General features: G+C 43.8%; 1 protein-coding gene across 3 annotated transcripts in view; it reads left to right on the top strand.

Annotated features, from left to right (window-relative positions):
* Positions 1–17349, top strand: part of uba7 (ubiquitin-like modifier activating enzyme 7) — an 81400-nt gene that overhangs the window by 9225 nt on the left and 54826 nt on the right. For all 3 annotated transcript variants that reach the window (XR_011670900.1, XR_011670902.1, XM_071367958.1), the window contains exons 14-16: positions 1786–1982; positions 3424–3488; positions 7513–7711. Coding sequence is in view for 1 of the 3 variants with exons in the window: in XM_071367958.1 (XP_071224059.1) it covers positions 1786–1982; positions 3424–3488; positions 7513–7711 (461 nt within the window). In the remaining 2 variants the exon portion in view is untranslated. The remainder of the gene's footprint in view (positions 1–1785; positions 1983–3423; positions 3489–7512; positions 7712–17349) is intronic.

Genomic DNA, 17349 nt, shown 5'->3' with positions numbered 1-17349 from the left:
AATAGCTAATAGTCTTATCGGCATCAGTAATAAACACCACTAGAGGCAATTAATTCTCCTTTATTTCTGTAGTAAAAGCTGTGGTAATAATAGCACATAGGCCTGCATGCCACCAGTACAAGAATCAGTGTAGTTATCAGCCTAAGGTCAGTTCATTAGCAACTGTATATCTGTCTGTCTGGTGTTGTTAGATAGACTTGACTCACTCCCCAGTGTGACTCTGACTCTGAGGTCATTATGTAACTAGCCACTGCCGAGTCCTCAACAACCAGTTTTCAGGGGACATAGAAAGAGAGCCTGTGATGCAACTTCCGGTTTGGACATTACAGGGCGACAACATGAATGAGAAAATCACACACACACTTTAACTCCTCCTCCACATTTACTGGATTGGTTAAACAGTGCAGAACAGAACCTCCCCTGACAGTTTTTTTATTATGGTCAAGACCAGTATGTAGGGGATCTATACTGAACAAAAATATAAACACAACATGTAAAAAGTATTGGTCCCATGTTTCATGAGCTAAAATAAAAGATCCCAGAAATTTTCCATATACACAAAAAGCTTATTTCTCTCAGATTTTGTGCACAAGTTTGTGTACATCCCTGTTATTGAGCATTTCTCCTTTGCCAAGATAATCCATCCACCTATAATCCATAATCCATCCACCTATCAAGAAGCTGATTAAACAGCATGATCATTACACAGGTGCACCTTGTGCAGGGGATAGCAAAAGGCCACTCTAAAATGTGCAGTTTTGAGGGAGCGTGGAATTGGCATGCTGACTGGAGGAATGTCCACCAGAGCTGTTGCCACCGAATTGAGTGTTCATTTCTCTACCATAAGCCGCTTCCAACGTCGTTTTAGAGAATTTGGCAGTATGTCCAACCGGCCTCACAACCGCAGACCACGTGTAACCACACCAGCCCAGGACCTCCACATCTGGCTTTTTCACCTGCGGAATCATCTGAGACCAGCCACCCGGACTGCTGATTAAACTGTCGATTTGCAAAACTGTCGATTTCTGCACAAACTGTCAGAAACCATCTTAGGGAAGCTCATCTGCGTGCTCGTCGTCCTCACCAAGGCCTTGACCTGACTGCGTGTATGGCGCCAATAGCCAGCAACTTCGCACAGCCATTGAAGAGGAGTGGGGGGCATACCGGGTGGCGCAGTGGTCTAGGGAACTGCATCGCAGTGCTAGCTGTGCCACCAGAGTCTCTGGGTTCGCGCCCAGGCTCTGTCGCAGCCGTTCGCAACCGGGAGGTCCGTTGTTATTTCATATATCCGTTATTTCAATTGACTGATTTCTTTATAAATGTAACTCGGTAAAAGCTTTGAAATTGTTGCATGTTGCGTTTTTTGGTTCAGTGTAGATTCAAGCGTTTATTTTATGCCTGCTACGTTAGGTTATTATTATGTAAGGCTGTAGATAGCTGCTGGCTCAGAGGGATTGTGGAACGCATGGTGGGGGGAGCAGACAGACAGATAACATAGTATTTTAGTCCTCTATCGGCACGGTTGAGGAATACATGTAAAGCAATTTACGAAATACATTTTAAAAGTAACCCAACCCTGTTTATATGCTGTGTGACTTTTAGCTGTTCTTATTGGTTTACTATTTTTGTACTATTTCTGTGTGTGTGTTTTTGTGTGTGTGTGTGTGTGTGTGTGTGTGTGTGTGTGTGTGTGTGTGTGTGTGTGTGTGTGTGTGTGTGTGTGTGTGTGTGTGTGTGTGTGTGTGTGTGTGTGTGTGTGTGTGTGTGTGTGTTTGTGCACTACAGGAGTGTACCTGGATGGCCGTTGTGTCCAGCACCAGAGACCCATGCTGGAGGGGGGTACCCTGGGTAGTAAGGGCCATACTCTAGTGGTGGTTCCCCACCTGACTGAGTCCTATGGACCGGCCAAGACCGGCTCCCAGAATGCCATCCCACTGTGCACCCTGAAGAACTTCCCTCACCGCATAGAGCACACCCTGCAGGTGAGGCATGGAACCAAGGTCTGATTGTATGTGTTTTGGACTGCACCCCTGTAGCCTAGCATCATCACAGCAACCTAGCATTGTCATACCAACCTTCTGTAGCATCATTCAAGAAGACTAGCATCATTCTAGAATCCTAGCATATTAAAGGAGTTCAGGCCATGGCATTCCTCTACCCTATGTGCTGCCATCCACGTTACGTTTAACACACTTTAAACACGGCTGCTCTCTGACTGACTGACTGACTGGTTGGCTGGCTGACTGACTGACTGGCACAGAGCTATCCAGAGCATAACCTTACAACGCTAACCTTATGTCAACATACCCCAAACGTTTTGACCCAACGTTGTCTTAACTTAGGTTTGGCCTATCTCCATCCATACAGTACAGTATCAACTCCTAACTCAGTCCATCTCCATCCATACAGTACAGTATCAACTCCTAACTCAGTCCATCTCCATCCATACAGTACAGTATCAACTCCTAACTCAGTCCATCTCCATCCATACAGTACAGTATCAACTCCTAACTCAGTCCATCTCCATCCATACAGTACAGTATCAACTCCTAACTCAGTCCATCTCCATCCATACAGTACAGTATCAACTCCTAACTCAGTCCATCTCCATCCATACAGTACAGTACAGTACAGTACTAACTCCTAACTCAGTCCATCTCCATCCATACAGTACAGTACTAACTCCTAACTCAGTCCATCTCCATCCATACAGTACAGTACTAACTCCTAACTCAGTCCATCTCCATCCATACAGTACAGTATCAACTCCTAACTCAGTCCATCTCCATCCATACAGTACAGTACTAACTCCTAACTCAGTCCATCTCCATCCATACAGTACAGTATCAACTCCTAACTCAGTCCATCTCCATCCATACAGTACAGTACTAACTCCTAACTCAGTCCATCTCCATCCATACAGTACAGTATCAACTCCTAACTCAGTCCATCTCCATCCATACAGTACAGTACTAACTCCTAACTCAGTCCATCTCCATCCATACAGTACAGTATCAACTCCTAACTCAGTCCATCTCCATCCATACAGTACAGTACTAACTCCTAACTCAGTCCATCTCCATCCATACAGTACAGTACTAACTCCTAACTCAGTCCATCTCCATCCATACAGTACTAACTCCTAACTCAGTCCATCTCCATCCATCCATACAGTACAGTATCAACTCCTAACTCAGTCCATCTCCATCCATACAGTACAGTACTAACTCCTAACTCAGTCCATCCATCCACACACAACTCATCTAAAATGCAAAGCTTTTTACACTCTTAACTCTCAAACTTGCCCCAGAATGGATAAGGGTGATTGAGGGTGATTGAGACCATGCTTAAATGAAAAGGGTGCATCAGACTGAAGTTAAAATGAAACCCCCATTAAGTCAGACCTACCATGTGTCTTTGCAGTGGGCCAGAGACCAGTTTGAGGGGCTCTATAAACAAGCAGCTGAACATGTCAATCTGTACTTCAGGTAAGTCTACCTTCTTTCCTAACATACTAAATCAGTTGCAATCACGCAAACACGATGAGCAGAAATGGAATCTTTAAATTCCAAAGTGTGCTGTATTTCACTGAAACGGTCAGCTTCAGACCACATGCTTATGCTACTAGTCATACCAGCCACAGGCCAATCATCCAGCCTACCACTATTCACTGTTGATGCCTCAGTCTGCCCTCATACATACAGGGCCTTCAGAAAGTATTCACACCCCTTGACTTTTTCCACATTTTGTTGTGTACAGCCTGAATTTAAAATGGATTAAATTTAGTTTTTTTTGGTCACTGGCCCACACACAATGCCCCATAATGTCAAAGTGGAATTGTGTTTTTAGACATTTTTACAAATGATTTAAAAGTTCAAAGCTGATGTCTTCAGTCAATAAGTATTCAACCCCTTAGTTACGGCAAGCCTAAATAAGTTCAGGAATAAAAATCTGCTTAACAAGTTACATAATAATTTGCATCGACACACTCTGTGTGCAATAATAGTGTTTAACATAATGGCTACCTCGTAACTGTACCCCACATATTATCTGTAACGCCCCTCAGTCAAGCAGTCAATTTCAAACGCATGTTCAACCATAATGACCAGGAGGTTTTCCAATGCCTCGCAAAGATGGGCACCTATTGGTAGTTTGGTTTAAAAAAACACAAAAAAACTGACAGATATCTCTTTGAGCATGGTGAATTTATTAATTTCACTTTGGATGGTGTATCAATACACACAGTCACTACAAAGATACAGGCATCCTTCCTAACTCTGTTGCCAGACAGGAAGGATTTCACCATGAGGCCAATGGTGACTTGAAAACAGTTACAGAGTTAAATGGCTGTGATAGGAGAAAACTGAGGATGGATCAACAACATTGTAGTTACTCCACAGTACTAACCTAAATGACAGAGTGAAAAGAAGGAAGTCTGTACAGAATAAAAATACTAAAAATACTGTTTGCAACAAGACACTAAAGTAAAACAGCAACAAATGTGGTAAAGCAATTCACTTTTTGTCTTGAATACAAAAGTGTTATGTTTGGGACAAATCCAATACAACACATTACTGAGTACCACTCTATATATTATCAAGTGTAGTGGTGACTGCATCATTTTATGGGTATGCTTGTCATTGTTAAGGACTGGGGAGTTTTTCAGGATAAAAAAGAAAGGGAATGGAGCTAAGCACAGGAAAAATCTTAGAGGAAAACCTGGTTCAGTCTGCTTTACACTAGACACTGAGAGGTGAATTCACCTTTCTGCAGGACAATAACCTAAAACACAAGGCCAAATCTACACTGGAGTTGCTTACCAAGAATACTTGACTTATATCAACTTGATAATCTATGACAAGACCTGAAAATGGTTGTCTAGCAATGATCAACAACCAATTTGACAGAGCTTGAAGAACTTTGAAAATAATGTGTAAATGTTGCACAATCCAGGTGTGGAAAGCTCTTAGAGACTTACCCAGAAAGACTCACAGCTGTACTCGCTGCCAAAGGTAGTTCTACAAAGTAATGACTCAGGGGTATGAATACTGTATGTAAATGAAATATTTCTGTAATACATTTTCAATACATTTTTTTTTTTTTTAATTATGAGGTATTGTGTGTAGATGGGTGAGGAAAAAATGATATTTAATCCATTTAGAAATCAGGCTGTAACACAACGAAATGTGGAATAATTCAAGGGGAATGAATACGTTCTGAAGGCACTGTACATGCCCCTAATAACTAGTGAGCCCTACAGATGGTAATGCAGTAGTTAGTGCTGTTTCTAAAGAGCAGCCAGTGTGGCAGTAAAGCTCAGGTAAGAGATGTCTTCTGTGTGAAACCACCCTCCCACCAGGGGACTTCTGGGTTAACAATCTCCTGGGTTAAAAATCTGGCACACAGTCAGTCAGCTAATTAGGCAGAGATGTCTAACTCATATACATCCATCCACTTACAGGCCTGAGGACTAGTTTACTTCCTGTTGAAAGAGGAAAGTAAGTGTTATAATGAAGTAGCGCTGTCCTCATGGTTTTGTTGTGGTTGGTTTTTACAAAACGTTTGGAATGCAGTTGGAGTCTTGCTGTGTGTTCTGTATGATTTGTGTGTTTATCTAATGGTCTGTGGGTCTGTGAGAGTGACAATTGGTCTCAGATGCAAGGGGGGCCCTGTTAATCTGCCCCAGTAAGAGTCCATCAACTGCTCCGGAGCCCTGTTAATCTGCCCCAGTAAGAGTCCATCAACTGCTCCGGAGCCCTGTTAATCTGCCCCAGTAAGAGCCCATCAGCTGCTCCGGAGCCCTGTTAATCTGCCCCAGTAAGAGTCCATCAACTGCTCCGGAGCCCTGTTAATCTGCCCCAGTAAGAGTCCATCAACTGCTCCGGAGCCCTGTTAATCTGCCCCAGTAAGAGTCCATCAGCTGCTCCGGAGCCATGTTAATCTGCCCCAGTAAGAGTCCATCAGCTGCTCCGGAGCCCTGTTAATCTGCCCCAGTAAGAGCCCATCAACTGCTCCGGAGCCCTGTTAATCTGCCCCAGTAAGAGCCCATCAGCTGCTCCGGAGCCCTGTTAATCTGCCCCAGTAAGAGTCCATCAGCTGCTTCGGAGCCCTGTTAATCTTCCCCAGTAAGAGCCCATCAGCTGCTCCGGAGCCCTGTTAATCTGCCCCAGTAAGAGTCCATCAGCTGCTTCGGAGCCCTGTTAATCTTCCCCAGTAAGAGCCCATCAGCTGCTCCGGAGCCCTGTTAATCTGCCCCAGTAAGAGCCCATCAGCTGCTCCGGAGCCCTGTTAATCTGCCCCAGTAAGAGCCCATCAGCTGCTCCGGAGCCCTGTTAATCTGCCCCAGTAATAGCCCATCAGCTGCTCCGGAGCCCTGTTAATCTGCCCCAGTAAGAGCCCATCAGCTGCTTCGGAGCCCTGTAAATCTGCCCCAGTAAGAGCCCATCAGCTGCTCCGGAGCCCTGTTAATCTGCCCCAGTAAGAGTTCAATTAAGACTCATGGCCTGCCTGTGTTTCTCTCCAAGGCTCAGTGTATTTTACTGAGATGTAATAATGGCCCCTTTAGTGATGGAAAAGCCCCCTGCCTCCTGTGGAGAGTAGTGTCCTCTGGAGGTGAGCGCGGACCTCACCCAGCAAGCCCCACAGACTCAGCTGAAAATCACTCCAGCATCTCAGACTAACAGAGTAGGTGTAGGAGAGGATGGTGAGACTTTGTAACGCAGGATATATGCTGTGTTAACAGGAACCAGGCATACATGTGACTCAGGCTGGTAGATACTATCCATGGAGCTCTGCACACACACTCCACACACACACACACACCACACACAACACCACTATCACTCCAAACACTTCCTTCCCCTCAGATGCAGGGTGACCTCTGACCTTGGGCCAGTTTCAAAGGCAGCACCCCTAACCCCCTCTCACTTCTCAGTAACAATACTACATCCTGACTGACTGACTGACTGACTGTTCAGTGTTGTTCATCTTCCTGTTAGACAGACATTAGGAGTCAGGGTGAATGAGTATATCTTGGGTTTGCCATGCACTGCCTCACCCATAGGAATCCACTCAGAGTAGGTGTGATGACGTCAGACGAATGCAGGTAAAGGGCACAAGAGGATAGTTCCAGTATGTGTCCATGTTTGACCGAAATAGGATCCAGAAACCAGTGTTGTTGAATATGACATGGCTGCTCCTTCCACCACTGTTCAGTTGTTACACAATTACCGTTGGAATTTGAAAACAAGCCGAGGCAGAACTCTCTCTCTCTCTTCGAATGATAAACCCTGGGAGGGGGCGAGAGGAGTATGTTATGAGACCTTGAGATGGTCTAAATTAGTTTTAAAGGCCAACTCATCCTGCCCACCCATCTTACATCATCCCTTTTGGTTTCCTTTGCCTTTATGTTTTTAGTCTTTCTGGAGAATCATCGTCTTGAAGGAGATTACATGAAGGTCCATTAGGGGAGAGGTCCAGGTCTAATGATGCTTATGCTATTGTTCCCTGCAGGGATGCTGCTGGGTTCCTGGAGCGCACCCTGGGTCGGGGGGAGGCGGAGGCTCTGGAGGTCCTGGAGGGTGTGTGGGGAGGTGTGGGGGGACAGCGGCCCCAAGGCTGGGAGGACTGTGTCGGGTGGGCCCGTCGCCAATGGGAGACACTCTACAACAACGACATCGCACAGCTGCTGCACTGTTTCCCCTCTGACCAGGTAAGAGTAACACAACACACACTGGAAAAACATTGGACATCCAGGGGCATAGCTCCTAAATCCCCAAAGGTAAGGGTTTTCTTTAACGTTGTTTATGAATATGAACACTTGGTGGCACTATTGTTCACACACCTTGCCTGTTGAGGATCCTGCATATGATAGACAGATACTGGTTATAAGCCTGTCTTTTGATCTCTGTTACATTTGACAGTGTGCTCATACATGCTCAAGACATATGCCATATGTAGTGGCAAGTTTATATACAGTAAAATGTCCAATAATTGGAAATGGTTCCACATTTTCAGATACCCATTCTCATTTTTACCTTGTAAGGCATAATCTAAGAATATATAGCCCTAAACTGTTTTTTAAGCATATTGAACACACCATGAACATATCTTGGGATAGTTAGTATTTACTATCCCACTGATATGGTATCCTCAAATTTCTATTGGGATCCATATAATATTCTGAGGCATATAGATTACAGAGAGTGACATCACATTACATGCTGTTACACCTGGGGGTGTCTAACCAAACACTCCCCTTGTGACCCATGGATCATATAGATTAACCTTTTACAGGACACTGACAACTGGACCTGTCTGGCCTGGTCTGATAAACACTATCTCCCTTCTCTTGCTTCATATAATATGGGTCAATAAAAATTCCTCTGACCGAGACAACCGATTCCATTCCACTCATATCCTGTTTAAAGCCTTATTATTTTTGTCTGGAAGAAATGCATAGCATTTTTGCTCCAAGTCCCCTGAGATAAGCCCTTTTGGTATTGGACTCATTTAGCAGGAAAATGAGTCATTGTTAAACAATTGGCCAGGCCGAGCCTCGTGCTCTTAAGCACTCACATTTCTGGGTTACAGTTCTGATGAGTGGCTGCTATACATCACGCAAAATATTGTAATGTATCAAAACAGAGAGAAAAGATCCCTTTGTGTGTTTGCATTAAGTCATGTAGTGTAGCTTATTATTCTGCAGTGGCACAAGCCTTATGAGAGTAGGAACCTGGGTTTAGATGTTTTAAAAGGACAGACATTTGTTGTTGGTTTCAGTAAAATGTTTGGGTTCCTGTTTTCTCTTTGTTTTAGAAGGTCATTAGTACAGTTGGGCTGGTTGTGCTTTCTGTATCCTCCCAGAGAGTCGATTCTAACCACAGCTGCTTTCTGGGGAAGTGTGATAAGGCTAGTGTTGGTTAACTTCCACAAAATGTCAATGAGTGGAATACAATGTCCAACTGCCTTACCAGTAGGCTGAAATGCTTTTTGGGAAGAGAAATGCAAATCTATTTTACAGGCATACGTTTTATTAACGTAACTGTTTCCCACCTCTTTACCAACAGAAACTGCCCTTATACAGATTGAATGGTATTAAAGTTTGAGTAAGTTCAAATGTTGTCCACAAATGTACCAACATTTCTATTATACTGTATGTAAATAGTTTATGATTAGTGAATTACTTAATGTAGGTATTTTGTTAGATACTTCTCCCTATTCATAGGTTGCACCTCCGTCACTCGGTTGCGTCATGCCATTGTTAGGAATGTTCTCAAGCCCCCCTCTAACGGCTGTGCTATAGTGGAGCCCTAAAGTCTTGATAAGCCCAGTCATTCTGGACGTGGGCTAGCGACTGTTTACTCTAAATTACACTATAATGCCTGGAAATATGATGACAGAGCTAAAGTATTCAAATATTTTGTAGGAAACAGCTTTTCCTGCATTATCATGTCGTCAAATTTACTTTAGACAGATGGCAAAATAAATGTACACATACAGTGGGGAGAACAAGTATTTGATACACGATACACTGCCGACAAAAATCCAGAAAATCACATTGTATGATTTTTAAGTAATTCATTTGCATTTTATTGCGTGACATAAGTATTTGATCACCTACCAACCAGTAAGAATTCCGGCTCTCACAGACCTGTTAGTTTTTCTTTAAGAAGCCCTCCTGTTCTCCACTCATTACCTGTATTAACTGCACCTGTTTGAACTTGTTACCTGTATAAAAGACACCTGTACACACACTCAATCAAACAGACTCCAATCTCTCCACAATGGCCAAGACCAGAGAGCTGTGTAAGGACATCAGGGATAAAATTGTAGACCTGCACAAGGCTGGGATGGGCTACAGGACAATAGGCAAGCAGCTTGGTGAGAAGGCAACAACTGTTGGTGCAATTATTAGAAAATGGAAGAAGTTGAAGATGACGGTCAATCACCCTCGGTCTGGGGCTCCATGCAAGATCTCACCTCGTGGGGCATCAATGATCATAAGGAAGGTGAGGGATCAGCCCAGAACTACACGGCAGGACCTGGTCAATGACCTGAAGAGAGCTGGGACCACAGTCTCAAAGAAAACCATTAGTAACACACTACGCTGTCATGGATTGAAATCCTGCAGCGCACGCAAGGTCCCCCTGCTCAAGCCAGCGCATGTCCAGGCCCGTCTGAAGTTTGCCAATGACCATCTGGATGATCCAGAGGAGGAATGGGAGAAGGTCATGTGGTCTGATGAGACAAAAATAGAGCTTTTTGGTCTAAACTCCACTCGCCGTGTTTGGAGGAAGAAGAAGGTTGAGTACAACCCCAAGAACACCCTCCCAACCGTGAAGCATGGAGGTGGAAACATAATTCTTTGGGGATGCTTTTCTGCAAAGGGGACAGGACGACTGCACCATATTGAGGGGAGGATGGATGGGGCCATGTATCGCGAGATCTTGGCCAAAAACCTCCTTCCCTCAGTAAGAGCATTGAAGATGGGTCGTGGCTGGATCTTCCAGCATGACAACGACCCAAAACACACAGCCAGGGCAACTAAGGAGTGGCTCCGTAAGAAGCATCTCAAGGTCCTGGAGTGGCTTTTTGATTTTCTGATTTTTCTGGATTTTGGGATTTTTGTTTTAGATTCCGTCTCTCACAGTTGAAGTGTACCTATGATAAAAATTACAGACCTCTACATGCTTTGTAAGTTGGAAAACCTGCAAAATCGGCAGTGTATCAAATACTTGTTCTCCCCACTGTACATGTTATTCAATCATTGCACCCACACTGCTCGTGCGCGCCAACTAGTGTCTGCATTGCCAAAAGCTAAAATAGAAGTCAGTTCTATTTGTGACGCAGAACGCGGTGCAAGTCGTGCATCTCCCATCTCCTCATTGGTTTATAGAGGCGTATACCCACGTGCCGTCTCCTCATTGGTTATACCCACACGCGCGTCCGGTTTGCATTCTGGACCACAAAACGTATTTGCTAGATACATGATAGTGTTGTTAAACAAAGCAAAGAAATTTAACTTCAAAACGTGATGTAGTTTTATTTGAATTTGCAGCAGTTGTTGGTAAGTACATTACTTACTGGATCTTGAAGACACCCCTAAGAAACCAGATACTCTTCTGTGTAGGGTATAATGATGGCAGATACCCCTCTGTAGGGTATAATGATGGCAGATACCCCTCGCTGTATCAAATCAAATCAAGTTTATTTTATATAGCCCTTCGTACATCAGCTAATATTTTTTATTTATTTTTTTATTTAACCTTTATTTAATAATATCTCGAAGTGCTGTACAGAAACCCAGCCTAAAACCCCAAACAGCAAGCAATGCAGGTGTAGAAGCACGGTGGCTAGGAAAAACTCCCTAGAAAGGCCAAAACCTAGGAAGAAACCTAGAGAGGAACCAGGCTATGAGGGGTGGCCAGTCCTCTTCTGGCTGTGCCGGGTGGAGATTATAACAGAACATGGCCAAGATGTTCAAAATGTTCATAAGTGACAAGCATGGTCAAATAATAATCAGGAATAAATGTCAGTTGGCTTTTCATAGCCGATCATTAAGAGTTGAAAACAGAGTTGAAAGCTGTAGGGTATAATGATGGCAGATACCCCTCTCTGTAGGGTATAATGATGGCAGATACCCCTCTCTGTAGGGTATAATGATGGTAGATACCCCTCTCTGTAGGGTATAATGATGGTAGATACCCCTCTCTGTAGGGTATAATGATGGTAGATACCCCTCTCTGTAGGGTATAATGATGGCAGATAACCCTCTCTGTACCCCTCTCTGTAGGGTATAATGATGGAAGATACCCCTCTGTAGGGTATAATGATGGTAGATACCCCTCTCTGTAGGGTATAATGATGGTAGATACCCCTCTCTGTAGGGTATAATGATGCCAGATACCCCTCTCTGTAGGGTATAATGATGGCAGATACCCCTCTCTGTAGGGTATAATGATGGCAGATACCCCTCTCTGTAGGGTATAATGATGGCAGATACCCCTCTGTAGGGTATAATGATGGTAGATACCCCTCTGTAGGGTATGATGGTGGTAGATACCCCTCTCTGTAGGGTATAATGATGGCAGATACCCCTCTCTGTAGGGTATAATGATGGCAGATACCCCTCTCTGTAGGGTATAATGATGGTAGATACCCCTCTCTGTAGGGTATAATGATGGTAGATACCCCTCTCTGTAGGATATAATGATGGTAGATACCCCTCTCTGTAGGGTATAATGATGGTAGATACCCCTCTCTGTAGGGTATAATGATGGCAGATAACTCTCTCTGTACCCCTCTCTGTAGGGTATAATGATGGAAGATACCCCTCTGTAGAGTATAATGATGGTAGATACCCCTCTCTGTAGGGTATAATGATGGTAGATACCCCTCTCTGTAGGGTATAATGATGGCAGATACCCCTCTGTAGGGTATAATGATGGTAGATACCCCTCTGTAGAGTATAATGATGGTAGATACCCCTCTCTGTAGGGTATAATGATGGCAGATACCCCTCTCTGTACCCCTCTCTGTAGGGTATAATGATGGTAGATACCCCTCTCTGTAGGGTATAATGATGGCAGATAACCCTAAGCTGCTATAAGAAGTGCCCCCTGCGGTTAGACTGATGCAGAGATCATGCTCAGTGATAAATCCCTCTCTCCCAGCTGGAGGGGGAAAGCCCATTTGTGTTGGGACTGTTGGTAGACTATTGGTAGGCTATTGGCAGACTGTTGGGAGTGTTGGTAGACTGTTATGAGTGTTTAGACTTTTGGGAGTTTTTGTAGAGTGTTGGGACTGTTGGTAGATTGTTGGGACTGTTGGTAGATTGTTGGGACTGTTGGTAGATTGTTGGGACTATTGATAGATGGTTGGGACTGTTGGTAGATGGTTGGGACTGTTGGTAGATTGTTGGGACTGTTGGTAGATTGTTGGGACTGTTGGTAGATTGTTGGTAGACTGTTGGGACTGTTGGTAGATTGTTGAGACTGTTGGTAGATTGTTGGTAGATCGTTGGGACTGTTGGTAGATGGTTGGTAGACTGTTGAGACTGTTGGTAGATTGTTGAGGCTCTTGGTAGATTGTTGGTAGATTGTTGGGACTGTTGGTAAATTGTTGGTAGATTGTTGGGACTGTTGATAGATTGTTGGGACTGTTGGTAGATGGTTGGGACTGTTGGTAGATTGTTGGGACTGTTGGTAGATTGTTGGGACTGTTGGTAGATTGTTGGGACTGTTGATAGATGGTTGGGACTGTTGGTAGATGGTTGGGACTGTTGGTAGATTGTTGGGACTGTTGGTAGATTGTTGGGACTGTTGGTAGATTGTTGGTAGATTGTTGGGACTGTTGGTAGATTGTTGGGACTGTTGGTAGATTGTTGGGACTGTTGGTAGATTGTTGGGACTGTTGGTAGATTGTTGGTAGATTGTTGGGACTGTTGGTAGATTGTTGGGACTGTTGGTAGATTGTTGGGACTGTTGGTAGATTGTTGGTAGATTGTTGGACTGTTGGTAGATTGTTGGGACTGTTGGTAGATTGTTGGGACTGTTGGTAGATTGTTGGGACTGTTGGTAGATTGTTGGGACTGTTGGTAGATTGTTGGGACTGTTGGTAGATTGTTGGTAGATTGTTGGGACTGTTGGTAGATTGTTGGGACTGTTGGTAGATTGTTGGGACTGTTGGTAGATTGTTGGGACTGTTGGTAGATCGTTGGGACTGTTGGTAGATGTTTGGTAGACTGTTGGTAGACTATGACTGTTGGTAGACTGTTGGGACTGTTCGTAGAAGAGGACTGGCCACCCCTCAGAGCCTGGTTCTTCTCTGGGTTTCTTCCTAGATTCCTGCCTTTCAAGGGTTTTTCCTATTCACTGTGCTTCTACATCTGCATTGCTTGCTGGTTGTTTTTTTTCTTTTCTGTATAAGCACTTTTGGTAGACTGTAGGTAGACTGTTGGTAGACTTTTGGTAGACTGTTGGGACTGTTGGTAGACTGTTTAGACTGTTGGGACTATTGGTAGACAGTTGTGACTATTGGTAGACAGTTGTGACTGTTGGTAGACTGTTGGTAGACTGTTGGGACTTTTGGGACTGTTTAGACTGTTGGGACTGTTTAGACTGTTTAGACTGTTGGGACTGTTTAGACTGTTTAGACTGTTGGGACTGTTTAGACTGTTTAGACTGTTGGGACTGTTTAGACTGTTTAGACTGTTGGGACTGTTTAGACTGTTTAGACTGTTGGGACTGTTGGGACTGTTTAGACTGTTTAGACTGTTGGGACTGTTTAGACTGTTGGGACTGTTTAGACTGTTGGGACTGTTGGGACTGTTTAGACTGTTTAGACTGTTGGGACTGTTTAGACTGTTTAGACTGTTTAGACTGTTGGGACTGTTTAGACTGTTTAGACTGTTGGGACTGTTTAGACTGTTTAGACTGTTGGGACTGTTTAGACTGTTGGGACTGTTGGTAGACTGTTGGGACTGTTGGGACTGTTGGTAGACTGTTGGGACTGTTTAGACTGTTTAGACTGTTGGGACTGTTTAGACTGTTGGGACTGTTTAGACTGTCGGGACTGTTGGTAGACTGTTGGTAGACTGTTGGGACTGTTGGGACTGTTGGTAGACTGTTGGGACTGTTTAGACTGTTGGGACTGTTTAGACTGTCGGGACTGTTGGTAGACTGTTGGGACTGTTGGTAGACTGTTGGGACTGTTGGTAGACTGTTGGGACTGTTTAGACTGTTTAGACTGTTGGGACTGTTGGTAGACTGTTGGGACTTTTGGGACTGTTGGTAGACTGTTGGGACTGTTGGTAGACTGTTGGGACTGTTTAGACTGTTTAGACTTTTGGGACTGTTTAGACTGTTGGGACTGTTGGTAGACTGTTGGGACTGTTGGTAGACTGTTGGTAGACTGTTGGGACTGTTGGTAGACTGTTGGGACTGTTGGGACTGTTGGTAGACTGTTGGGACTGTTGGTAGACTGTTGGGACTGTTTAGACTGTTTAGACTTTTGGGACTGTTTAGACTGTTGGGACTGTTGGTAGACTGTTGGAACTTTTGGTAGACTGTTGGGACTGTTGGTAGACTGTTGGGACTTTTGGTAGACTGTTGGGACTGTTGGTAGACTGTTGGGACTGTTGGTAGACTGTTGGGACTGTTGGTAGACTGTTGGGACTTTTGGTAGACCGCCACACCGGCGGTCAGGAGTCATGAATGCAGTCAAACTCCACATGACTGTTTAGTCACGGTAATTAGGCTTCTCCAAGCTCTGATGCTACTGATGGTCATTAGTAGCCTAACAAACTTCTAACTGCCTGGTAGTCAGGACTCTATTGTCTCTCTAATCACTGACATCAATGCAAATGTATCCTAAAATCTAATCAAACACTTCATGAGAGCATTCTGTAGGCTATGCAATTGTTTGAGAAAAGAGAGTGATGGCCTCTATTGAGCTCCCGAGTGGCACAGCGGTCTAAGGCACTGCATCTCAGTGCCAGAGGCGTCACTACAGACCCTGTTTCGATTCCAGGCTTTATCACAACCAGCCGTGATTGAGAGTCCTATAGGGCGGCGCACAATTGGCCCAGTGGGAATTCCCACTGGGAATGTGATGAAAGAAGTCAAACCTGAAATAAATAATTCTCTTTACTATTATTCTGACATTTCACATTACTTAAATGAAGTGTTGATCCTAACTGACCTAAGACAGAGAATTTTTACTATGATTAAATGTCAGGAATTGTGAAAAACTGAGTTTAAATGTATTTGGCTAAGGTGTATGTAAACTTCCGACTTTTGACTTTTTACATGCATAATCGCATTTGTGGTCACTTTTGATAATGGTGTTTTCCCGCTAATGGAACATTCACGCTTATAGCCTACTGTAGTGTCCGCATTGCTGCGCTTATGTGAAGAAATAGCCTAATAGTTTATCAACATTTTGTAAAAAAGTTTTTTTGATGCTAGTTGTATTAATTTGGGATCTATCGCATCACATTACTGTCCCAGACTATGTTTGGAATATTTATTTCTCGAACAAAATAGAATAGGTCGACTTTTGTATGGGGGATAGTAGATTGACATAGACTAGTGCTTTTGCTGTTCATTAGGCGTACTCATCTTGTTGGCTGACGAAAAGTAAATGTTGACAGTTCTTCCAATATCTTCAATATGCACCAAGGAATTGGATAAGGACGCGCGCAGTTGTGGCCTCGATGTGTCTGTCTTCACTTGTAAAAGACCAGATCACTTGATGAAGAGCCATGTGAGTGAGAGGTGCTTCGGAGCACATAGCACTCAGGGAGAAGGAAATTATAATTAATATATTTAGCCCAAGGACATTCTTTTTAGGAGGCATTACGGAGACACACAAAGGGGATGCCGCTGTGAAATTCAAGGCATTATCAAGTACTTGTCAAATTGTGAATGAGACTGATGAAGTGTGTACAGCCTGCGCAAAAAACAATGCCATGGAATTCTAAGCAAATCTTGTCTGCTAAATGAACTAGTGTATCCCACAACTGTATGGCATAGCTAGATCAGAACCTGACATAAAGACAACTCAGAGTTTGCTATTCTGTTCTTCTGAAATGGTGTACATTTTCTTCATATCAGTCTTCTTTAGACCTGTCTAAAATAATAATGGCTTTATTGTAAAGGTGTAGGCTATATTACATGTGTTTATTAGACTTTTTAAAATGTAGATGTTCCAAAGGTCTGCATCAGTGGCTTGTTTTTATGTTAATTAACAGTTTATTACCGTGAGACCGGCAGTTATTTGCTTGACAATCACCGGCTGACAAAATGTTGTGACCGCCACAGCCCTAGTTGGGACTGTTGGTAGACTATTGGGACTGTTGGAAGAGTGTTGGTAGACTAGTGGGACTGTTGGAAGAGTGTTGGTAGACTATTGGGACTGTTGGAAGAGTGTTGGTAGACTATTGGGACTGTTGGAAGAGTGTTGGTAGACTATTGGGACTGTTGGAAGAGTGTTGGTAGACTGTTGGAAGAGTGTTGGTAGACTATTGGGACTGTTGGAAGAGTGTTGGTAGACTATTGGGACTGTTGGAAGAGTGTTGGTAGACTGTTGGAAGAGTGTTGGTAGACTATTGGGACTGTTGGAAGAGTGTTGGTAGACTATTGGGACTGTTGGAAGAGTGTTGGTAGACTATTGGGACTGTTGGAAGAGTGTTGGTAGACTATTGGGACTGTTGGAAGAGTGTTGGTAGACTATTGGGACTGTTGGAAGAGTGTTGGTAGACTATTGGGACTGTTGGAAGAGTGTTGGTAGACTATTGGGACTGTTGGAAGAGTGTTGGTAGACTATTGGGACTGTTGGAAGAGTGTT

This window comes from Salvelinus alpinus, chromosome 2, assembly GCF_045679555.1.
Source record: "Salvelinus alpinus chromosome 2, SLU_Salpinus.1, whole genome shotgun sequence".
Lineage (NCBI taxonomy): Eukaryota > Metazoa > Chordata > Actinopteri > Salmoniformes > Salmonidae > Salvelinus > Salvelinus alpinus.
This window is presented reverse-complemented; position numbering and strand designations above follow the sequence as displayed.